The following is a 26326-nucleotide window of genomic DNA, read 5'->3' on the forward strand; positions in this document are numbered from 1 at the left end:
TGGGCATCCCCCCAATTTCCAATTCTTTGCCCTGTGAAGAGAGCTGCTTTAAATAAAAAAAAATGAGTCTTTTCTACATGATATGATTCAGGCCAATTCTAATAGACTTATGATGAAGAATGCCATCTGCATCCAGAGAGGACTAGGGGGATTGACTGTGGATCACAACATAGTATTTTCACCTTTTTTGTTGTTGTTTGCTTGGGTTTTTTTTCTTTCTCATTTTTTTTCCTTTTTTGATCTGATTTTTCTTGTGCAGCATGATAAATGTGGAAATATGTATAGAAGAACTGCACATGTTTAACATATATAGAATTAGTTGCTGTCTGGGGGTAGAGGATGGTTGGAAGGGAGAAAAATTTGGAACACAAGATTTTGCAAAGGTGAATGTTGAAAACTATTTGCATATATTTTGAAAATAAAAAGCTATTATGAAAAATATAAAATAAATAAAAATTGACTCTTCAAGCAGAAGCTGGATAATACTTGTCAGAGATCCTGAAGAGGAGTTTTCCTTAGTTAAAGTGGGATTCAATGGCCCCTGATGTCTCTTCCATCTCCAAGATCCTGCAATTGTTGGAATCATTGACACAGTTTGTAGAATTCAGATCTCCAAGAAACAGGTCCCTATTAACTCACATCAGGACTCAAAGACTCTGGAAGAGAGAGTGAGGCTGATGATTTTGCACAACTCTGCCTCACTTAAATCCAATTAAATTATGATGCCATTGGTCTTCCTCAACCACAAAGGATGATTAAACACCACCATCACAATAACAATACCTGGACTTCTGCAACAAAGTTCTTCCTGATCTTCTTTTCCCATTCTTGTCCATCCTTCACTCAGCTATGAGATTTATCTTCTTTAAGGCACAAATCTGACCCAAATCAATAAACTCCAGTGGCTACTTATTATCTCAGGACCAAGTATAAAATCCTCTGGTTTGCTTTTAAAGTCCTTAATGACCTGCCCCATCCCTTGTCTTTCCAGATTTCTTATACCTAATTCCCTTCCACATACTCTGCAATCCAGTAACAATGGTATCCTCAAAGTTCTGAGATACTCCATCTCCTGACTCCTCACATTTTTGCTGGCTGCCTCTAAATCTGGAATATTCTCTTCTCATCTCCATTTTTTAGCTTCTCTTGTCTTCCTTAAATCCTGAGCAATTTCTCAATCTCCCTTAATTCAAATGCTTTTCCTCTGTTAATTTTTTCCAATTTATTCTTCTATATCTTTTTTTTTTTTTTTTTTTTTTTTGTACACAGTTGTTTACCCAATAAACTATGAATTCTTTGAGAGAGACCTTGTCTCTTGTCTTCCCTTGTATTCTTAGTACTAAGCAGTATCTGGCACATAGTTGGAATTTAATAAAATACTCGCTTTGAATTACTTAAATCCCACAACTTCCAGTTGGAGCTGTAGAGCCTTCAACTATTTCATTGTATCCCACTTTCCTTATTTCCATCTTATTCAGATCTATTGATTCAAAATATATTTAGCCTAAATCACCCTACCACCACTAGCCTCCATATCTCTTTTCTTTTTAGAGCACTCTATACAATGACTCTAATATTAACATTTCTTCACTTTCTGGCTATTAAGGCAATTTATACTAGTATAAAATAGGAGAAATAGCTCTCTAGGAGAAACTAAATTATTGGTATGGAAGAAAATAGAATGTGACATTTGAGCTTCTCAAAGATAGCAATCTGAATTTTTCTGATGATATAAGAGGGAGGAACAGAGGCAGCATTCTATTCAAGTGATAAGGGCTTCAACTCTTAAGATAGTATTTCTTTTTTTTCTTGAATTTCAGGAAATGAAAATGTATTATTCTGAATACATTTTGCTCTGGTGGCTCAAATCTCTATAGCCAGATAATCCCAATGGTGTTGTGGACAATATGATGTGATGTCAAGCTGATGAGTGATGATGGGGGGGAAATGATGGGGAAATAATGAGGGATGAAGGAATAATAGGGAAAACAAAACTGCATAGGATGTTTGAAATTTAGGGGTAAAGTTATTATTGTAGCATTTAGCATTTGTTACTATAGAATAGCAAACAACAGAAAGATTCATTTATAAAGCACTTTAAAGTACATAAAGCATTTTCCTCAAAAGAGTCCTGTAAAGCTTTTGGCATACACCAAAGCTTATTGATAGCATGGTTGAACTTGGTGAAATGGATGGATGGAAGTATGTTTCTTAATATTCAGAACTATTAAAAAATGCAATAGATGGTCTCTGGATGGAAGTGGATTCTCCTTCCCTAGAGCCCTTTGAGTAATATCTGGAGGAGGACTTATCAGGGATGTATTAGAAGTTCTTTGGAATCAGGCTGGATTTTGACTGAACAGCACTTGAGTCACACTGTCACCATTTAATGCACATTATCAAGCCAACTTCCTATTTAGGGATCTTTAATGGATACCCATATATATGCATATATGTATGTATAAAATATACATAAGAAACTATAATCAAAATTTAACCTTCTAACCAGAATGCCTAGTGTATGCAACAGGTATTTAATAAATGTTTCTTGATGGAAATAAGAGATATACACAAATACTATAACAAGGAGCAGGGTTAGAATTCATTAGAAAAAAAGTAGGGCTAGTAATTATTGATCTCAAAGTCAAACTTAAAGATTCAATCAAGAGGCTATATAACTGTCATATTAATATTGTTTTAGATGCATGCCTACATGTGTAAATGTATATACATATATGTATGTATGTAGGCATATATCTATGTATATAGCTATTTTTATGTGTGTAGAGTGAATATCCTTTTTGTTTAATTGTAGCCTACCTGGGGGATGTGGGAAGGATGAAAAAGGGAAAAAGAATAAAGCAAAAAGTACACAGAAGAGAACAAAAGAATAACTTAAAAGGAAACAAAGAAAATATGGACAATCATGAATATATAATCTCTTATTATTATATATGCTATCTCGAATTGAAATTTATTGTTACATATTTTGAATCCTCTCTGATGTTTTGCTGGGCACATGATGATTTTTTTTTAACTTTCCTTTTCTTCTTTTGATTTTACTTTAAAATTTTAAAATAACAATAAATAAGTAGAATAAGCAACATTTGATTATTCTGGAATGACAAAGCATAAGCAAATTTATAAGTGAACTTTTATACCAAGAAATTTCAGGAAAGCCTATGCTAATATTTTCTGTAATACACAGTGTTCTCATTTGCAATAGGTTAAAATTCCTAGATGGGCCATGTCCAAGTGTATTTACCCAAATCCCAATAACATCAATATATTTTGATCAACATAATAAATATCACATCATTTGTCACTTGAGCTAAATAGCATGACAAAAACAATGAATCCATTAAAGTAACTTGTGAGATACACAGGTTTCGTTGAAATGGCTTCATATGGTAATCTAGACTGGTTCCCATTCATCATCTTTGGGACTTTCTAAACCATGCTTCCCTACTCCCTCTATGTGCTTTCTCCATTTGGATCTAAATTCCTTGAGGACAGGATCTATTTTGATTTTGTTTCTGTATCCTAACACCTAGCTCAGTGCTTAGCAAATGCTTTCATTCCTCTGTGTCGGGATGTGTTCATTCTACTTAACTCATCAAAGCTGATGCCTCTAAGGTTTTGAATAGCTCTAAAATACTTTCTAAATGTAGGCAGTGTCCTGGAAGATCAACGTTTATCTGCAAACCAGCAAATTTTCAAAAATGGAATCACACACACATACACTCCTAGGTAATGGTGTTAATTTTCTATATTTAAATTTTTAGATTTAGGGCACAGCTTTTATGAATTAGACAGTATGAATCTGCCATTTTGTTTCTATTACTTTGAAAATATTGGCCAATTAATTCCTTGTGTTTACAGTTTTTATGTTCACTATTTCTTAGTCATGTAAAATTTTATAGCTATCTTTAGTATTCATGGGAATAAATTTCAAAATTCCTGGTTGTAGCTTCAGCCTATGCCCAATTCTAAATTTGTAGTCAAAGCTATAAACACTATCTTTACTGGAAAGTCACAGAATTCTCTACAAGGCAGATAAATGGATAAATTGGGCCATCAAATGCAAACAGAACCATATTTGCATGCAGACTTCAAAACACAGGTTTGCCCCAAGATTAAACTTTGAGTTTTGAAAATAAAACACTTAGGATGACAAAAAAAGGCAATATTACAATATTGGAGAGCTAATGGGATGATAAGCATACTAATACATTGTTAATGGAATTGTGAAATGATACAATCATTTTGGAAATTGCATTATTATTTTGGAAATGTAATTGTGTAAGTAAAGTGGCTAAAATATCTATATTATTTGAACTTATACCCCAAGGAAGCCAATGATAAAATCAAAGTCCTTATATATACAAAAATACTTTTAGCAGCATTTTTTGAAACAGCAGAGAATTGGAAACAAAGTTGATGTCCATTGATTGATTAGGGAATAGCTAAACAAAGTGTGGCAAATGAATGCAATGGAATATTTCCATACTGTAAAAAATGATAAATTTGGTGTATACAGAGAAATATGGAAAGATCTACATGAACTAATGCAAAGAGAGTCAGTAAAGACAGGAAAAGAATACATGCAATGGCCCCAACAATGCAAATGGAAAGAACCACTTCTCCAAATCAAGTAAATGTAGCAAAATAATAAATGATGAGATATGAGAAGACAGCCCTACCCCTGCATAGAGGCAAGAGATTCACAGGTGTAATACCTTGCATGTTTTCAGACATTTCTAATGCAATGATTGGTTGTACCGATTTTTGTCCTTTTTATAAACATCTCTAAAAATACTATTTGTCATGTGGGATGGCTCTCTGGGGAAAAAAATGACATAAAAAGAGAAGACATCCTCTACTGACCCAGCACAATCCTCATCCCACAATCCCAGGGTCATGTAGCCTCTTATTAAACCTTGCTGTTTCTATGCCAATAGCCTCTCAGTTGATCCCTCTGCCTCCACTCTTCCCCTCTCCCAGCCACCCTCCATACAAGCACCAAATGACTGTCCTATGTATTCTGATGAAATTGGATATTCTCCACAAAGAGAAAATCTAATTCAGTTCCAATTGATCAAGTCTGGACAGAATCAGCTACACTCAGAGAAGGAACACTAGGAAGTAAGTGTAAACTACCTGCATTTTTGTTTTTCTTCCCAGGTTATTTTTACCTTCTGAATCCAATTCTTCCTGTGTAACAAGAAATTCGGTTCTGCACACATATATTGTATCTAGGATATACTATAATTAACATGTATAAGACTGTTAGGATTACTAAGTGAGAACTGAGGTTTTCTGGACAATTACAAGGTGAGAACTCAGGTTGACTTGATAGAGGGGGAAAGCTCATTGGCTGGGGTGGTTCTTCCCAGAAGCCCTTGCATTATCCCACGCCCATTCTCTGGGAGAATAAAAGAGGACTCTCAGAGATAGAAGAAGACTCTCTGCATTACATCAGGCCTGACGGAGCTCTCTGCAGGAAGGGAAGTCACTTCTAAGGACAAGAGTTAACAGCAACTGCCTGGAGACAACGGTTCACTACAGGAAGAAGAATCTGACGGAGAGATTTGAGTAGACACAGCAGATCTCTTCCCAGAGAGCGATCCAGCAGCTTCTAGAGACGACAGCACGCAACATAAGACTGCCTGCCATCTAGGGGAGGGGATGGAGGGAGGGAAAGGAAAAGTCGGAACAGAAGTGAGTGCAAGGGATAATGTTGTAAAAAATTACCCATGCATATGTACAGTAAATAAAAAGTTATCAAAAAATAAAAAAAAATTATTGTCCTAAACTAATTATCTGACCATGTTACATCCCATCCTACTCAATGAACTCCAGTGGTTCCTTTACTTATACATGTCTTTCTATCAAGCTAGCTATATATCTATTTTCTACATGAATGTATTATCTCCCTTAATAAAATTTCTTCCTTGAGAATAAAAGTTGTTTTTACTTTTGATTTTATAGCCCCAAGACCTAGCACAGTACAGTCAGCCAACAAGCATTTATTAAGAACCTATTAAGTGCTAGGCACTGAAAACAGCAGGTATTTAATGAATGCTGAATGAAAGAACATGGTGACCTCATTTTATTTGCAAACACAAACACTTCTATATAATTTTCTAGGATTATAGCTGCCACAAATGTGGATGGACTTACTGTATATTTTGGGACAATGGCACCTCGTGATATTCCATATATTTTTCACTAAAAATACAGCATTTCTCCTAAGGAGAAGCATTCAGAGCAATGATATAAATTTGTCAGAACTCACAACCTCACCACACATACAATTATAAACACCAGAAATACCCATCAATCTATTTGGAGTCACTAACGTACAATATTGAAAATAATTAATATATTTTTTCTCTTGAAAGATGCTGACTGCTTCTCTTTGGGTTTTTTACTTATTCATTTTTATGACTGATGCCTGCTGTTATTTCCCAATGGGCTTTTGTTTTATGAAATTTTAAAATGTATTGCTTTTGTTTTATTATAGGACAGATGCTGCGCTTTTAGTGAGGTTATTAAGCCTGTTGCTTACCAGATGAGCTCACTCCAGCGCCAAGGGCAGTGAGGCACTTTTTTCTAAGTGGTGTTTATAGAAGGAGTAGTTAACAGGGTGCCCTTACCTGTGAAGAGGGCTGCTATAGTATTTCAAACTATCCTTGTACCTGGAGCCGAGGCACAGAGAAGGCTACAACCAAGTGCACAGTCATCAGGCAGCCTTGGAAAACTTCAGTAGCTATGCTTTGCTTCATGAGAAGAAACTTTGAGAACGTCAATATGGATCTAAAGACACAATACAACTTTATTAAAGGATTTTAATGTACAATTTATATAGACACCCCACACAGGTGTGGGTCCACAAGAGATGGATCTTCTCCTTTTGGTAGGGTCTATTTGTAAGGGGTGGCAGGTGGGACCCATTCCTGAATCTTCTTCCGTGTAGTGGAATAGGGAACATACTGCTCGGGAGTGCCGCTCACATTGAATTTATGGTTCTTCCAGATGAACTTCCGAGATACAGGAGGGACAGTTGTGGGAGGGTCATCAGTCATGCAGTGGAGCCAACGATGCCTAAGGTTAAGAGTGAACAACGGTCAGTAAACAAGAAGGACTCAGGCATGGTCAAAGCTGCCTTTTAAAAAGGAGATCAATCTGTCTTTTGGGAGGGATCTGACACTCAGCATTAAAAACTTCTAAAGCAAATGTGAAAAAAAAAATGACAAAATTCTTGCCCTAAAGATTCCTATAATCTACTGGCAGGATATGGCATGGACATAAACTAAAGGGCAGCAGGGATAAAGGGGAAAAAGTTAAGCATTGTAGGAAAATTTGAAAAGGGGAGTTTTTTTCAGCTGGGACTGGATAGAAGAACACATGACATCTGTAGAGAGAAAAAAAGGTTGCTTGTGGGAGCCGGCACTACTGCAGGGGTAGATTAGATTATGTCCTTGAAGATATTTTTATATATGTCTATTCACTTATCTCCAAAAGGCTGGGAGGTTTTAAGACAGTTTTGTCTTTCTTGCCTTTTTGGGTCTGGGTCTGCTACAATTATATGTGCATAAGTGACATCACTTGATGGGTTCAGCAACAAGGAAGCAGTTCTCCCCAGATGCCACAAAAGTTCTAAGTCTGAAATTAGTGGCATGGCTGCTTAAGAAGTCCTTTAGACTTCTCTGGACCGCTGTTCCCTGCTGGGAAACCACTAATGTTCCACAACAGAAGTTCCACAACACAGGCATTTGTCAATTGGCAGCTTCAGACCCACTCAGAGCTCAGAAAGAAAGTGATGATTATAAGAAGTAAGAAAAGAAGGTGCCTTAGCATAAGAGAAGAACCAGAGAGGAATATCAATGTGGAAAACAGATTCAAGGTCAGGGAGCAGTTCATCCTGCACCGAATACATGGAAAGGAACAATGTGAATAAAAGTGAAGAGCTTGGCTAGAAGCTGACTGGAGTCCTCAAATTCCAGGCCAAAGACTCTGGGCTTCCTGAAGGTCTCTGAGCAGGAGAATGACCTGTGGTCAGATGTGTCTGGGCTCTAGAAAGGTTTTTTTGGACACTAAGAAGGTGGATAAGGGAAGAGAGAGCCTGCAAAAAGAACAGGAGCTGGGATTGTTAGAAGCATCCACGCAGAGACAACGAGGGGCAGAGCTTGGGGATGGGAGAGGGGGCAGAAAGAAGGGGAATGGGGAGCAAGAAAGGTTATGGAGTTAGAAAGGAAGACTCAAGCCCCCGAGACCTAATGATGGTGAAGAACCCCGCAATAAGCTGTTTAGCAGAACATCACTTGGATATTGAGCCCAGGAAGGGCCTCTCTCAGAAAAGAGAGCCTTCCAGCCCAGCCAGGGCCAGGCAGCACCAGGCTCAGGAGCACCCACAGCATCCATGGCCCGTAAAGTTAAGAGCAAAATAGAATCTTTTCCTCCTACTTTGAGGCTTCACTTTTAAAAAACCAGTTTTCATCATATTAATAAATAAATAAGATCCAGTTACAGTATCCTTCAAAAATTTCCAGTCATAAAGACTCCAGAGATTAAAAGCTTAATAACTACAATGAGAAGTCAAAGAAGCAGCCAAACTGAAAATTACATGGAACTCAGCATTTGGTTGATCATCGTTTGATAGTGCACCACATAAGATGCAATTTGTGTTTGCAGAAATTTTAGCCTCAGAAAGGACTCCAGAGTCAACAGTTTTAAAAAGTATGTCTTGCATCTCTTTTGTTTAAACAAACAGTATGGGTCAAAAGCATGCATATTTGCGTAAGTGCAATGTTTAAGGAAACCACAGGTTTTTCAACATTTTTATTGTTTAAACAAGAAATGCAAGACACACTTCTTAAAACTGTAGACTCTCCAGTCCTTTCTGAGGCTAAAATTTCTGAATTAAAACATTTGTCATTACATAAAAAAAGATGAACAGCGGCATTTTTTCCATAAAGAATTAAATCATGCATGCAAATAAAGGGCTAAAATGTCTACCCTCCCTTAGACCCAGAGATTCCAATGCAAGATAAATATCTTGCTAGGCAAAAGATCACTGACAAAAAGAAAGCCTCTATACACACCTAAATATTTATAGCAGCACTCTTTTGTAATGAAAAGCCCACTCCTGGGGAATAGTTTAACAAACTATGTTAATGTAATGGGAATGTAAGGGAATACTACTGTTCTGTAAGAAACAAAGAATGTGATGAGAGAAGTATAAAATAATTTACATTAACTGATACAAAGGGAAGCAAAAACAAAAAATGTACATAATATATGCATATATATGTATGTACGCATATGTGTGTGTATATATTACATATATATAGTTACATAAATAAAAAAGTACAACTACCACAAAACAGTCAAGAATGAATGCTGCAAAATAATACAAAATAGGCTTGGCCTTAAAATGAGATATAAGATGGCATCTCTCCCAATTCCTCTGCAAAGATGGAAGGCACACAGATATACAGCACTGCATATAATTTTTTTCAATGAAGTAACCAGTTTTGAGGTTCCCACCTTTCTTCATATTAAAAAAAAAATCCTTCTTATCAGAGATGATTTTTTGGGAAGTTGGGAAGGGGAAAGATACAGGAAGAAATCTAGATAACATGAAACAAAAAAAGGCAATAAAAAAACCACTTTGAAAAAAAAGAATTAAATTATGGCACAACTACCTAATTGGGATGTGGATGTTGGAAACTTCCTTTGTAGTTTGGAGTAATAATAAGCTATAGAAATCAAAAGCATCCCTTAGCCCACTTCTTAAAAGTGGGCTATTTTTTATTTTGTCTTTTCTATGCTTAGGACTGAACAATGCCTGCCAGAGACAAACAGAGTTTATCCCCGAGTATTGATAGAATCCTCTCCTACAGCACCCATAGCAAGCCTTTATTAATTAGAAGGTCTCTACTACCTCCAGAAGCAACCTATTCCTAATTTGTCTAACAGCTGGAAAGAATGGACTACACAGGAATTTCATTATAATGAAGAAATTCAGAGTTCAGAATATCTAGTTATAATTTAAAAAAATTTTTTTTCCCAGATGAACTATCTGCTTTCCAATGGTTAGCAGGCTATGGTTAACATTCTCATGAATGTGATTAACATAGAGAACAATACCAGATTATTTTGCCACACTTTCTTTTTCTCCTGACAGAATCAACCATTGCTATAGTTGATTTTTCTTCTTGAAAAGAAAATTGCCTAAATTTCCTGTCTCCTTGTGAGCCACAGATATGGGATGAGTTTCTTCATACTGAGCTAGTCCATTTATGCATATGCTATTGTATACAACAATGACTAAGACATAGACAAACAGTGCAAAAAAAGTATCATGGGATTGGATTACTGATAGAAGCAAATTGTGCTATAAAAATAAAAGTTCTATTGCTGTTAACCACCGTCCAAAACTCTGGAGATTTCCATGGAATTGACCTCCATTCACATTTTAATATGTGATCTGTCAACATCATGTAGAGCCCTTAACTATTCCATGGATCTTCTCAGCATTAAACTATACATTTAATTGATCAAAGTCAGTGGAAGGATAAAAGATTATTTTTTAAAAAATGATCAAGTTCTAAATAATATGTCTTATGTTGTAACTAGGAGATATTGCTCTCAATTATAAACACTATTAAAACAAAAGCTGCAAAAAAGAGAATAAGTTGGGTTTTCATTTGTTTACTAACAATACCTGTATATGTCTGTACAGTTTACAGAGCTTTTAAATGCACAATCTCATTTGATCTTCACAGATCAAATGGCAGCTCAAGTGTTGTTTCCTTCAGAAAGCAACTGTGAAAAGTGGAAAGGAAGCAAGATTTGGAGTCAGAAGATCTTGAAGGCCATAATTTCAGTCAAGTGACCTCTCAGCCTCAGTTTCCTCATCTATAAAAATGAGATCAATATTTTCGTTCTGTTCCAGTATGTTAGGTGGATCAAAGCAGGAAGAGCTAGGAAAAGGGAACTGGCATGTGCTGCCTCTTTTGTCTCCCCTGGGCAAGGGGGTTGTTCCAGCTTCAGCTGGGATGGCCTGTGCATCCTGGAGGCAGCTGGGAGAGAGTGCTACTTCCTTCTCCTTGGGGGCCATATCCCCAGGTAACCATTGGGAAAGCCAGGCTGGAAGCAGACACAGCAGCTGGGGCAGGGTAGTGGGATGAGAAAGCTATCATTCTTAGGGCTCCTGGTCCTACAGGTGGGTCTAACTGGGGAAGAAAACTATGCAGGGCCATAATGCAACTGTGGGAAGATTTTTTTAAATCCAATAGTTGAGCTTTACATGTAATGGGAATTAAGTGTTACTTTATTTTATTCAGTCTATCACTCTATCCTGTCAAGAGCAATCAATCCTCTTTTCAGAACCTAACTCTTCTATGATATGTTAGTTATCTCCCAGCTTTTTGTCTCTGCAAATTTAAGCATAACAAGTTTACCCTTGGAAAAAATTCATCACAAAACCGTCAACGGCAAATTATTGGGGCCATCCACAAGAAAACTCTGTCCAATCTCTCACTTTTAGGTCTAGTTATTCAAACAGTTCTGAACTGAACTGATTATCCAATCTATCACCTAGCATAGCTTGCATTTTTCCATCTTTTACAAATAGATAACTTAAGTCAAAAAGTAAATGTTGCTGAAATCTAAGAATATTAGATCCATGATATTTCCCTGATCTATCTGTCTAACAAACCAGGTACCCCTCATCACATATATGCCCCAAAAGAAGAGGAAAATTATTGATTCCTGATAGAACCATGAAATCTACAACAGTGAACTTCCTAACAATTATGGCAATTATGATTTCACATATATAATGGGTGTCACACTGTAATAGGTGAGGAATGGGATGGTAGGGAGGGAAAGAATTTGGAACTCAAAATTTAAAAAAGTGTTTAAAAAGAAAAAACAAATTAAAAAAAAAACCCAAACAATTATAGTAATCTCAAACTTGAATGGGCTACCTAAGATAGCAGTGCATCACTATACATATACATGCATAAACACACACACATACATATGTAGGTATCTGTCAAAGCAGATAAAGAACTGATTACAAAGCTAGAAAGGTTTGCAATAAAGTCCTATTTCTGACATTTAGTAGTTGGATGGTCCTGAGAAATTAACTTATCTGATTTCTTGGTACACTAGATAACTCTCTAAGAAAGTAAGCTAACCAGTGCTAACTTGCTCTGGTAGAGAATTTCCTCACTCAAAGTTCTGAGGCTAGACCAATGACATCACAGGGTTAGTGCCCATTCCGAGATCATGATATATCCAGAAGTTTAAGAAGCTTTTTACAGGGTAGAAAGAATTTTCATCTCTTGTCTCTGTAGTGAGCTTTCCTTTTCCAACTTTTCTCACAGACTTAGGAAAGAGGACAATCTATTTTAAAATTTTTCACATGCAACAACATCATAGAGGGAGTTGGGGCACAAAAGAACAAAATCAAGACAAAGTTCAAATCCAAGATGATGATGGAAATCAGAGCTTTGTTTTTGTGATACTTGGGATGGCAAAACCTCTCCATCACCTTCTGTCCTGAATAAATAAAAGGGCAACCCAGAATATCCACTTTCTAAATTTGGAGAAATATACTCCATGAATTCTTTCCATGACTAGTTAAAGTTTAATCTTATCCAAAAAAGGACATAAGAGATGAGCATTTAAGCAAAGAACAAATAGCTCAATTTGAAGTAGGTCTGTTGAAACAAAAGAAATATAAACAAATCTCATAAAAGTATTTAAGGATTCACAATTAGAATACCACCTGCTTAGAAAATACTGAACTTGACAACATCCTTCCCTTTCTGAACATTATTAAACATAAGTAGCCAAATTATTTTAATTGGTCTCAATCAGCATCCCTCCACACATGAAGTTTATATTGCAAGATTTGAATTTAACCCTCACTGGTGAGATCAAAAGACAGAAACTAAAGATAAATCAGCAGTCAAAGGAAGGAATTCTTTCTGAAGGACTAGAAAAGAAAATATTATGGAATTTTAAAAAATACTCTTATTAAAATGCTTCTTATTGTGCAAAACAACCTCAGAGGCTGCTTCCAAGTTATTTGTCATTTATTTTGAGGACACAAATAGGCTCTCTTTATTTATAACTCAATTTCACTCCACTCAAACCATCACCAAAAAGGCAAACTCAGACCTACCATTATTCCTTCTAAAAAAAAAAAAAAAAAAAAAAAAAAATCAGATGTTTTAATGGCAGCAAGGCACAAAGGAAGAAAAGAGCTGTCTACATGGGAAAGTTCTCAACATCCATTCCATTGCACAGTATGATTCACTAAGGTTTTGTCAGAAAGGTTTCAAAATGTGTTTTTATCTAGAAGACTTCAAATTTTTCCATGAGTAATTGTGCCCAGCATGTACTACAACTCTGATAAATTGTGAAAAGGAAAAAGAGTTCGGAGTGGTGGAATCAAACATACTTCCTCATTCACCACCAGTTATCAAACAGACTTATCTTCAAAGTCCAGGTTTGGAATTTTCCAATAATTAAATCACATAAGCTGGAAGCATCAGCGTAAACTGACATGCTTTTGAAAAACAAAAAAAAAAAAAAAAAAGAAATCTAAGAAACAAACATTGCATAAGAATTAGCAAAATAATTTAGCAGGGAAAACTATAACAACTCTGTCAGCTGGTTGCAAATTATTTTTGAAATTATTCTATGAAAGATAGATTATAAATTAGCAAGAGTAACACTTTGTAATACAAGAGAACCTACTTCAAAATATGCCTGGTAGACATCTGAACGAAATCTTAATATTCATACACTTTGGAACAGAAATTCAAGAGAATTCTATTTGACACCAACTTGGCAACACACTATTTCAAACAATTTCTGAATGAGCTTCTTGGAAATCTGCAACTGGGGCCATGTTGAGGAACAGGTTATATTATAAAAATGAGAAAGTTAGTGGTAAATTCAGTCCAGAATTTATGCCAGATTGGAGAGAAACTGATGAATGAATGAATGTCAAAAGCAAATAAGTAATAGTTTTAAATTAAATTAGCTGTAGGTGACTACAGACACACAGACACACACACAAACACAATTCAAGGCTTCAAAATTCTACTTAAAGCATATCTTTTCTAAGAGCTTTGCCCAACAGAGTGAAAAATATTTTGAAATCTCTGCTTAATATCTGCTAGATTTGGAGGGAGAGGGCTTGACAAATCGCTACCTGCCCATCACTACCTGTGTTGGCCTGTTTCCTCAGTTATAATCTGAGGTGTTTAAATCAAATGATCAGAGTCTTCTTTCAGGTGTAAATCCTATGATCCAATGATATGTTTCCTTTAAAAAGCATATACATATCCTGAAAATTTTTATATTATATATTTACCACCTAAAGTGACCTTCCTCTTCTCCCTTCTTTCTGTCTCCTAAAATCCCATCCATCCATCCATCCATCCATCCATCCTCAGTTAAATTCAAACTTCCTCCAGGAAACCTCTCCAACTATCTTGAGTCACCCTAATCTCTTCCTCCTATTTGAAAGAATACAATCTACTATGTGGGCTAATCACTAATTATGTAATTATAATTATATATAAACCTATAACGTGTGCATCTTACAATCACATACACCTTTTATATTATGATGCAATTTTCTCTATATATTTAGCTTTACATCTTTCTCCATGTACACAGTAAATTTCTAATAGGCAGGGACTTGCATCTTCCATATTTGTGAGTTCTTAGTGAGAAGTAGCCTGACCTAGTGGAGTATGCTGGATCAGGAACAAGGAAGCCTGGGATTCAGTCCAGCCACACATTGCTAAATGTGTGATTATGAACAATGGAATTAAACTCTGAGCCCTCCATTTCCTTATCTGTAGAATGGGGCCAATAGCACCTACCTATTTTTAAATGCCAAATATTAAACACAAAATGAGAGGGGAAAAAATCTCCATGGATAAGTTCTATGAAACATTCTTCTGTTAGAATAGAGATTCTTAATCTGGGTTGCTGGGACTTTTTGTGCAGGAGACCTATGAATCTTTACTTTCACTACTCTCTAACTCAAATATTGCATACCCTTCCACTATGAATATGGGAACACTCATAAGGTGAGGAGGACTGTACAGACTTCACCAGAGCACCAAAGCAGTCTACGATGCAACAAAAAGAGTAAGAACTCCTGTCCAGAGTATATCCAGAAGGTAATTTTGGAGAAGTAAAATTCCGGGATTCCTAATTGCCATGTTACCTATAAAAGTCAATCATTTCTGGCTGTTCTAAGAATATGTTATAATCCCTTATATTGGATTACTCTTGTAGGACGAATTGCCTTGCCATATTAAGTCAGTTATAAAAGGAGATAAGCAAGATGCTCAACATCCTACATAGGTTTGATATTAATCTAAAAGTTTTCCTCAGCCTAGATTATGTATTGCTATAATTCTGCCAATGGCACAAAGATAAAAAACAAAAGATCTTGGCTACAGGTTTAAGAGAAGAGACCAGTGAGTTGAAAGTAAAAAGAAGATGCCACCATGTGGAGACAAGCAAGCTCTGCACTGGAAAAAACTAAGGGATCACCTGATCTTGGCTGTTCCAAGCACTTCTAATTACAAAAAGTGGTGCTTCGATGTGCTTAATTATAAATCAGTGGTCTTAACTAAGGCCACAAAAGTCTTGTTTTACTGTTTCAGTTAAGTCAAGAAGGGATCACGACTTCTTCAATGCCATACCATTCAAGCCTCATTTCTGGCTCTGCCAAAGTGCCACATCTGGGTACTGAGCTGGTCTCTGGGTTCACACAAAGACCAGCCTAGAAGGCTTGGTCTTGCTACAACATGTTAAATGATCAGGCCACATCAATTCCTTAAATAATCTACTAAGGAACAGAGAGATTTGTATAGGTAGAAATGCCCGAATATAATTATACATATGAAGTACTTTAAATTTATTTAATACTAAGAACAGACTTCTTATTGATTTTTCTCAGTGTTTTTCATCTTGTCACATTCCATGTAGCTCAGAGATGAACCCTTTTTTGTGACATAGATCCTGGGGGAATGACCCCTTCTCAGAATCACGATTTTAAGTAATTGAAAGAAGTGTTAAATTTCAGTTAGAGATTAGTGAAAATCTCTTTTTGTTGTTGTTTGTTTACATTTTGTTCCTTTTTGATCTTATTTTTCTTGTGCAGCATGATGATTGTGGAAATATGTATAGAAGAATTGTACATGTTTAACTTACAGTGGATTACTTGCTGTCTGGGTTAGATGGGTGGGAGGGAGGGAGGGAAAAAATTTTTAAGGGCTAGTGTTGAAAATTACCTATAAATATGTTTTGAAAATAAGAAGCTTCAATAATAAATAATAATAATAATAAAAAAGGAGATTAGTGAAAATAAAAATGTCATTTTCTTTCCATCCAAATTCACAGATCTCAGGTTAAGAAATACTGATTTAGAACATAAATTGCTATGAAATACTGTGATGTCTCACACATAACTGATTTAGACACTTAACAAATGACACAAGCTAAAGGGGTCCTGTCTTGTAGCTTGAAAGACAACTTAAATCAATGGCTTTAAAAAAATTGATAAATGATCAATTGACATTCTTTTGCCAATATACTAATTGTTAGACACTGGTGAAGAGTCCCTGCTACAAAGAAGCTCACTCTATCCAGATTTATCAACCAATATGAGATACAGACAAAGAGCAAAAATAAATGGAGGTGGGGAGACCTCAGGGAGGAGGTGATACAAGCAGAAGGAGTGAAGAGAGAGAGAGGGGTGATTTACAGAGAGTTTACAATGCAATGCCCTTCCAAGGCATAAACACTAGAAAGAGAATGTTATGTCTGAAAACTCAGTGTGTTGACAATACTATATGATAATCAATTCTGATGGATGTGGCCATTTTCAACAATGAGATGAACCAAATCAGTTCCAATAGAGCAGTAATGAACTGAACCAGCAAAAGAATTCTGGGAGACTGACTATGACTGACTATGACTAAGAATTCTGGGAGATGACTATGAACCACTACATAGAATTCCCAATCCCTTTAATTTTGTCCGTATGCATTTTGGATTTCCTTCACAGGCTAATTGTACACTATTTCAAAGTCCGATTCTTTTTGTACAGCAAAACAATTGTTTGGACATGTATACATATATTGTGTTTAATTTATATTTTAACATACTAAGCATGTATTGATCAACCTGCCATCTGGGAGAGGGAGGAAGGAGGGGAAAAATTAGAACAAAAGGTTTGGCAATTGTCAATGTTGTAAAATTACCCATGCATATATCTGGTAAATAAAAACTATTAAAAAAAAAAAAAAAAAAAAAAAGGACTCAGTGTATTGAACAGGTGAAGGGTTGAAGGGGACTCTGAAGTGTCAAGTCTAGACTGAGGCCACCAAGTGTAACAGCAAAACTCAGAAAGCAGGGCTCCCTGGGAGAGGAGGGGAAGTTGCAGATAACTGGCTTAGCTTTGGGCTGAGCAGGAAGTCTTGAAGAGATGCAGAGAAATAAGTTTGTGTGAGTAGTATGGAAGGAATCAAGAGGAAGAGGTACAGACAGATGAGACCATGAATCTCTCTGGGCCCTTCTGTGAACGGATCCAGGTACAGAAGGAGGGACTACTGGGGGTCTCAGATGTTAACAACCAACATTAGGCATTCCATTCAATGGGAAGATGAGTTTAAATCTTCAAAGAGTATAAACTTTCAAGGAAAAAATAAGATCATTTTATTCAATGCAATACTGAAAAAACATCATCAATATAAAGAAGTTGCTAAAAACAAAAAGCAAAAAAAAAAACCCAACAACAACACAATCTGGGATTCAATAATGTTTTAGTTCTGCAAATATCTACATCACAGAAGAAAAAAGTCAGCCACTAGCCAATCGAGTAAGAGGTAAAATTTAAGAATATTTATGAATGTGGCAAAAGGTAGAAAAATATCTGGGAAACCAAGCTCTGGTCACTGCCGTTTAGGACCTTCAGGCAGTCTCTTAGCTTCTTCTACTGACTCATAACATCCTATTAGTGGCCAATAGCTATTAGGTCCCTAAGTACTTATTAATCACTTGTGTGCATAGACCAGGAGCAGGGAGAGAGCCCCCTCCTCCTTTCCTACATCTCCTTGTCCTATGTATACAACAGGCTGACATCCCTGCTTATGGGCTCCCAGAGCTGCAATGGTTCTTTCCATTTCACTATATTGCTTCTTTTGGTCAATAAAGTCACTATAAATCTCAGCAGAATAAATAAGCATGCACACATAACATATTTATAAAATATGTCTCTGCTTTACCATTCAGGGGGCACCATGCTTCCATCCACATCCCAAAAGGTATTTTTGCCATTCATTTCAGTGGTGTAGATAACCCATCGGTGTCGGCCTGAGTGGAAAGAAACAATAACATTGGACAGATCGGAGGGCAGACAATAACAACAAGGATACTTCTAGGAAACCAAAAAAGATAAACAAGTCTTGTAATGCCAAATATACTTACTAGTCTTAGAAGAGATCTGTTCCTAAGGAACACTATAGCTATTGTTTTAGTAAGACTGGCCCCCAGACTCTGAGCACTTCAATCATGAGCCTCTGCATTAGCCTGCCCCTAACACTTCACCCCCTTTTCTTCCTTCTTTACCACCCTTAGCCTCTGAAGGTCAAGAGCAGAAGACAAAGTCTGTTTCCTTGGTCAGGCTCACAGCAGGAGAGAGCAGAAAGGACTCACCCCTTGCTGGGTCTATTTAACGGAAACAGTCCCAAAACCAATTCAAATCGCACATTCCTATAGAACTGATGCTAAAATGGATAATCAGACTCCCAGGGTGGCATCCTTTTAGCATAAACAATAAAACTATATTACAGGCAAGTTTTTTTAGACTCCCTGAGGGTCAGTTTTCTCATCTGTAAAATAAGATAAAAACACCTTTAATTTACTGGGTTATTGTAAGGACCAATGCGATGTAAAGATCCTCTATAAGCTGGAAATTGTCACACAAATAAAAACAGATAATGAAGAAGAGGACAATGATAAGCAAGCATACTTTTCATCATGCATTATTTGGCTTATATGAAATTTACATATTGGACATAAATTTTAAAACTCTAGGCCCATAAAAATTCTAACACCGCATATTGTGCTAATTTTAATTTCTAAGTTTCCTTACTAGATATTTCACTTACCAAAAAACTGTTTGTTGTCTTCATAATATTTATTTCCATATTTGTCTTCCCCTACTAATGTTCCAACCCTCACGTCGTTTACCCTGCAAATTCCCAAAAAGAAATATTTTAAGTTATGTGCAAAGTGAAGTCAAACTTGACCCTTCATTTTTTCTTAATATCTTCCCCAATTACATGTTAAAACAATTTTAAACTTTTCTTTTTAAAGTTCTGAGTTCCAAATTCTATCCCTTTCTCTTTGAAACGGCAAGTAATCAGATATAGGTTATACATATGCAATCATGTAAAATATCTCTATTAGTCATTTTGTAAAAGAAAGTGAAAAATAGCATGCTTCAGTCTGTATTCAAACAATATCAGTTCTTTCTGAAAGCAAATAGTATGCTTCATCATTAGTCCTTTGAGATAGTCTTAGATACTGTCAGTCAGGAAGGCTTATGGAAAATTATATCAAAATTTGGTTGCCCAGAATTCATCAGAATAGTACATCAGTTGCGTAATAGCATGCTTGCCTGGGTTCCAGAGATAAACAGTGGAAACAAGGCTGTGTGTTTGCTCCCATACTTTTTTTAGCATGATGTTTTCAGTCATGTTGTCAAATACCTTCAATAAGGACAAACATGGAATCAAAATAGGCTACCGCACTAATGGTCAGTTCTTCAACTTGAAAAGGCTACAATCCAAAACTAAAGCAGAGGGAGTATAGGTGAATTATTTTTTGCTGAGAATAAATAGCTAAGTCATTCACAATTCTTCATTGAACAATACTGATGTTACTGTGTACAGCGTTCAGTAGAACTGTTCAGTACAGTAGAAAAGGTCCAGCTCCATGAGGCAGGAGGTCTGGGGTTAACCCTAATTGCCTCAAACTACCTGTGACAATTATTTACCTCTCCTAGACCCCAGAAAAAGAGGTCATTAGCAACATAATAGCATTTAGGGGAAGCTAGGTAGCACAGTGGATACAGCTCCAGCCCTCAGGAAGACTTGAGTTCAAATGTGACCTTAATACCTCTTAGCGAGGAAGTGACCCTGGGAAAGTCACTTAACCCCTGCCTCAGAAAAAAAAAAAAAAAAAAAAGATAACAGCATTTACTGTACTTAGTCAGAGAGGCCCCTTTCTAGCTCCAAAGAGTTTCTGGAATAGGGCTGGAGGCAATGTTTTCTAGCAGCTGGATTCCTCTGACCCTTAATATCCCCACTTCCTTTAGTGCCCCATTCATACTCATGCAAGGCTAATATATATCCATATTAAGCATCGAAACTTCAGAGCAGTAAGTCCCTGCTCACTAGGCTGACAGCATTATATATATACACACACATTAAAATGATAGGCAGCAGAGAACTACACTGAAAAAGATGGGGCCCACGTTAAGGATGCAGGCCTAAATACATTCAGAAAGAGTGGAAGAGACCTCAGAGGCCACAAAATACACACAAATGGGAATTATCTCTCTAATACAGCCAGCAAGTGATCTTTATTTGAAGTCCTCTGGTGAGGGGAGAACCACTATCTTCCCCAAGGCAGATCATTCTGCTTTGGGACAGCCCTAATTGCCAGTGAATATTCTTTAAATCCAGCTTAATTTTCATAATTTAAACTTACTACTCCCTAGTTTTGCCCTCAGAAGCCAAATGGAACAAATCTAAACTACAATTGAATGTTGAACTGCCCAATAAAAAACCAACACCGCTGGCCCCCCAAATACAACACAGCTTCCCACCTACATTCTCCTCATCTATTGAGTGGAAGGTGAGTCTTTCACCCAAGTGAACACTAAGCCAATTTCTTTCTTCAAAGATCCATTACCTGGTTCCTTCTCATTTTCTGACTTCTATTTAGTTTATTCCTTTGTTCAGGCCCCAGACACTTACTGGTTAAGGGACCCTGAGTTAGACACAACCTCTGCCTTTGCTAATTTTTTTCCTCTGTAAAATGTGCTTCTCAGAGTTTTTGTGAGAGTAAAGGTAAGGTCTGTAAAGCACTTAGCAGAGGGCCCAACAAACACAGTAGGCTAGTTCCTATAATTATTATTACCCATGCTAACTTAGGTGCACATTACCACACATCTTTGGATCTCATTTTCCTCCTCTGTTAATAAATGAAGGTACTGAAACAAAATGTCAATTTGAATATTTGGTTACTAATTAATGTGGTAATATATGATATAGCACTTTGTGTTTTATGCAAACATCATTATCTCTCCAAGAGCAAGAACCTCAGAGATACAACCAATATTAAGTGCCAAAGATGAACAGGACTTGATTTCTGTGATTCAAAAACCAAACCTTATGACTAGAGAGAGAAAATCGTGTTGTTTCCAGGTTAAGTGAATATTTTCACCACCAATTTTCAGGGATGGTCACCTTATGTCAAAGGGGGAATGGCTTCAGTGTTAGTGGAGATAGTCACTACATAGATGAATTCAGTAATTCAACAAATCAATTAAACTCATCAAGTGTTTATTAAAAGCTTATGTACAGGTTTTGCATCAAGTTCTGGAGATCCAAGAGAAAAAGAAGAAATCCTTGCCCTCAAGGAGCTTATGTTCTAATTAGAGAAAAAAAAATGCAGAATATTATGCAGCAGGAGAGAGGGATAAGATACAATCTCTAAATTCATGGTGCTCTTGTTCAGAGATGAAATGAACATACAGAAGACCTAATAGATAAATTCCAAGGAAATGTTTTAGTATCACTAAATATTCATGACTTTTGGATGCCACCTCTCATGCATATGAATAAACAATGCTGGCAAAAGAAAGTGACTGTCTCACAGTGCCACGTGACATTCAAACCCTGGGTTTTTTCTAAGATATCATAGCTGCTCATGGCACTGATTGTAAGGATATGTCACTCTCACCATTCCTAAATGACACAGCATTTCCAAAGACCATTTGACCTTAAGTCTATGGCAAGTTTTGGCACACCGGCTTCAGGACTTGAAGAAACCACTGAATCTAAAACCCACATTTTACAAAGAAGAAAATGAAAGGCCAAAGCCTGGTGGAAGGAAACAGCAGAGATCAGTTTCACACATAGTGCTCTGACTCAGTGGCCATCTAGTTATACTCCTGGCATGAGACAAGAGTGAGGGGGTTGGGGGCAGAGAGTTGTAGCCTAAAAGAATCATTGAGAGGGATGTTAATATTCAGAGCTGAAAGAAACTTTAGAGATAAGCCAATGGTATAATTACATCAACTGTGCTTACAAAGCAGTCACTTGAAGATAAATGCTCTTATCTGTTGCTCTCTTGACAAAGTATTAAATCAAATAATAATAATGTTAAAGTACACCTATTAACTCACCCTGTTCATTGTACAGAAACAAAAAAGAATTGGAAGAAATGTAGATGCCCTTCAAGCGGGACACAGCTAATCAATAGGTGGCAAATAAATATAATTATGGCTTATTACTGATCAATGAGACATGATGAATGAAATGACTACGAGAAGTATGAAATGCTCTACATGAACTGATGTAGAGTGAAAAGCATAGTCAAGAAAACAAGATCCACAATGTGTGCAACAATGTAAATGAAAATCAGGTGAATATAGTAAAATTCATAAAGACAAAGCAGATCTCAAAAGGAGATTTTAAATGGACAACCCAAATCCAACCCTTTTCTATGAGAGAAGTGAAGTATTACATTTCAGACTTCTTTTTGTTTTTAGACTCTCTCCCCTCCCCCCCTCCCCACTCGCCTGTGTATAACTCTTAGAGGGAGAGGGGAGAGAAATGCTGAGGCAATGCATAAAGATATGAAAAACAAGAATCAATACAACTTTTTTTTTTTTTTAATCAAAGGAGTGACTGGAATGCAAAAATTAAAAAAAAATTTAAACTTTAACATTCTTTTTAAAAATTTTGAGTTCCAAATCATCTCCCTTTATCTAGTCTCTTCCCAGCATTGGGAAAGCAAGAAATGTATCAATTATAGATATAAAGTCACGCAAAATATATTTCTATATTAGGCATGGAGCCAAAAAAAGGCAAAAGAAATATGTTTTTAAAAAAAATTATATTTTTAATTAGCATTCAGGACCTATCACTTCTCTCTTTCTCTGGAGGTGGACAGAACTTTTTATCATGCATTCTTTAGAAATGTCTTGATGAGAGTAATTATAATTACTATAATTATATAATCATCATTATAACATTGCTGTTATTGTGTATAATGATCTGGTTCTGCTCTTTTCACTTCATAACAATTCATCTAAGTCTTCCTAGTTTCTTCTGAAACCATTTGCCTCATCACTTTGTAAGCACAATAGTTAGAACCAAAATTTCAGATATACTAACAACTATCCCATAGGCTATGATGAAATACAAACAAAATATAATATTAAAAAAGACGATGGTACCTCCATTTCCTTAGGGCTTTAAGGTGTGCAATGCACTAGACATACATTATCTCATTTGTTTTCTCCCAACAACTCTATGAGATAGGTACTGTTTCAGATTTATTTACAATAAACGTTTATGTTGATGTCTTTCATGCTTTACATTCTCAAAGTTTTCCCCAGGATCTCTCTCTCATTCTCCCTTCCAGAAAGTCATCCTATAAAACAAATGCTATTTTTTAAAAACTAAAAGGCTAAAAGAGGTTTAATGACTTGCTTAAAGTCACACAACTAATACACGTCTAAAGCTGGATTTTCGGAACCTGAGTCTTACTGACTTCTAGTTCTATATTTAATATTCAGAATAATATCTGTTAAGTGTTTTATAAAACTAAAAGCACTAGAAAAATGTCAGTCACTTTTACTAATGTATTATGTAAGATACAACATGTATAATGCTGCAAATATAATTATATAATTCTCTCTAAATGTATGCTTCTGTGTATGTGTATATATGTCATCCATGTAGAAAATCAGCATTTTAACTTAGATCATATATATTATACCGTTTTTCAAGAAATGATAATACATGCTCAATAGGGGTATAGAAATCTATCTTACCCTGCAGGAAAATAGGAAAGAAATGGGAAAATATGAGAAGAGGGGGAATAGAAGACATATTGGAGGAGGGAGTGATCAGTACCAAAATACTTGAGGAGGGACAGGGTGAAAGAAGAGAATAAACGTGGGGAGAATTATCTGAATTAGCAATAGTAATTGTAAAAAGAATTTTGAAACAAGTTTCTTTGACAAGGCCTCATTTCTCAAACATAGAAGGAATTGAGTCAAATTTAAAAAAAAAAAATAGGAGCCATTTCCCAATTGATAAATGATCAAAAAACATGATGCATTCCCAAAGGGCTATAAATTCCTTTGATCTAACAACATCACTAGGCAGAGATATTAAAAAAAGGATAATGACCTATTATGTACAAAAATATTCATAGCAGCTTTCTTCGCAAGGAAAAAAAAAATTGGAAATCGAGAGGATGAACATCAATTGGGGAATGGTTCAATAAACTGGGGTATGTGTTTGTGATGGAATTATTATTCTATGGGAAATGATGAGCAGGATTGTTCTCAGAAAAAAAAAAATCACAAACCTGGAAAGTCCTCCATGAACTCAAGCAAAGTGAAATTACTGTATACAAAGTAATAGCAACATTCTGGGATGATCAGCTGTGAATGACTTTAATATTCTCAGTAGTACAATCATCCACAACTACTCTGATGAAAAATCCTATCCATACCCAGAGAAGGAACTGATTATATCTGAATACGGATGGAAGCATTCTCTTTTTAACTTAAATTTTCTTGAAGGTTTTTATTTTCATCAGGGGAGGAGAGCTATGTTTCTCTCACAATTTCACTTTTATGGAAATGTTTTACATAACTTCACAAGTGGTTTCTTTGCGGGTGGAGATAAGGGAGAGAATTTAGAACTCAAAAATTTTAAAGACAAATGTAAAAAAAAATAGTTTTGAATGTAACTGGGGGAAATATTAAATAATTAAATTATCAAAAATAAATTAAATTATCAAGGAAATGATAAGCCCTATGTCTGGACATAGCATTTAAATACTGGTTCTTACACTATCTGAGGAAGTTTCTGGGCCTCAGTTTCCTCACCTATATAAATGGGCAGTATTAGATGGCTTCTGAGGTTCCTTTAAGACATAATTCAAGGATTCTGTGCTGTTACTACTTATGTGTCCATTCAGTCCTATCCAGTTCTCCCTAACCCCATTTGGGGTTTTCTATGCTGGATACTAGAGTGGTGGTTGCCATTTCCTTCTCCAGCTCATTTGATTGATGAGGAAACTGAGGCAAACAGTGTTTTAGCCCAGGGTTACCCGGCTAGAAGTGTCTGAAACTGGATTTGAATTCAGGTCTTCCAAACTCCAGGCCAGCCCTGTATCCACTAAGCCACTTAGCTGCTCTCACTACTTGTGTAACTTTGGGAAAGTTACTCAATCTCTCCTGACCTCAGTTTCCTCATCTGTAAAAAGGGCATAGTTGTGAGGAACGAATGAGGCGCCGAGGTCCTACCAGCTTACGGTTCACTCCCTCCTCCTTCCGTTCACGTTCACAAGTCACAGTCTCCTTCGTGCCTCAGTTTCCCTAGCTGTATAATGAGCAAAAAGTAAATGGCCCTGAGGTTCCTCCCAGCTCTAACTCTGAGCACCTAGGACCACCCTAGGCCTCAGTTTCTCCCTCTGTATGATTGAGGGAGGTGGTCCTCTCCCGTCCTCCAGCCATGCCCTTGACTTCGGGGACGCCCCAAGGTGACTCTGGCCCCCTCTGGCCCCGGGCACCGGCACAGCCCCGCTCTCACCTGAAGAGCTGGCGCAGGTAGCCAAAGACGCCTCCATGGCCTCTGAGCTGGCCAAACCCCCGGCCCAAAACCCGCAGGTACTCCATCCAGCCCCTCACCGCCGCAGAGCCGCCTCACCGGAAGTCCCGGTGCACTGGGGGGGAGGGGAATCCCGGCCGGAAACCGCCGCTCTAGTCCCTACGGTTCCGCCCGGAGAGTTTCCCTGCCCCGCCTCCAGATTCTCCCTGCCCCGCCTCCAGATTCTCCCCGCCCCGCCTCCAGATTCTCCCCGCCCCGCCTCCAGATTCTCCCTGCCCCGCCTCCAGATTCACAAGTAGGCGCGAGCCAGGGCATAGGCCCCACCCCTCTCCTCGAGGCTCCTC

The 26326-nt window shown here is 36.9% G+C and overlaps 1 protein-coding gene across 1 annotated transcript; it reads right to left on the minus strand.

Annotated features, from left to right (window-relative positions):
• Window positions 1-6814: 6814 nt before the first annotated feature.
• Window positions 6815-26123, minus strand: NDUFA12 (NADH:ubiquinone oxidoreductase subunit A12). Its single transcript, XM_074271237.1, has 4 exons — window positions 25965-26123; window positions 19227-19309; window positions 18342-18429; window positions 6815-7107 (listed from the first exon to the last, which is right to left on the minus strand). Exons 1-4 carry the CDS (start codon window positions 26048-26050, stop codon window positions 6927-6929), a joined length of 438 nt encoding a protein of 145 aa, XP_074127338.1. The 5' UTR covers window positions 26051-26123; the 3' UTR covers window positions 6815-6926.
• Between the last annotated feature and the right edge of the window lie 203 nt (window positions 26124-26326).

The sequence above is a fragment of the Sminthopsis crassicaudata genome, chromosome 5, assembly GCF_048593235.1.
Source record: "Sminthopsis crassicaudata isolate SCR6 chromosome 5, ASM4859323v1, whole genome shotgun sequence".
In the NCBI taxonomy this organism is placed as follows: domain Eukaryota; kingdom Metazoa; phylum Chordata; class Mammalia; order Dasyuromorphia; family Dasyuridae; genus Sminthopsis; species Sminthopsis crassicaudata.

What these genes read in the sequence shown, in the direction of transcription:
- NDUFA12 (XM_074271237.1), bottom strand. Translation starts at nt 26,050, where the DNA reads ATGGAGTACCTGCGGGTTTTGGGCCGGGGGTTTGGCCAGCTCAGAGGC. An exon ending in TACCTGCGCCAGCTCTTCAG is followed by an intron (nt 19,310 to 25,964) that starts GTGAGAGCGGGG and finishes GGGAATTTGCAG; the next exon opens with GGTAAACGACGTGAGGGTTG. An exon ending in AGACAACAAACAGTTTTTTG is followed by an intron (nt 18,430 to 19,226) that starts GTAAGTGAAATA and finishes CTTTCCACTCAG; the next exon opens with GCCGACACCGATGGGTTATC.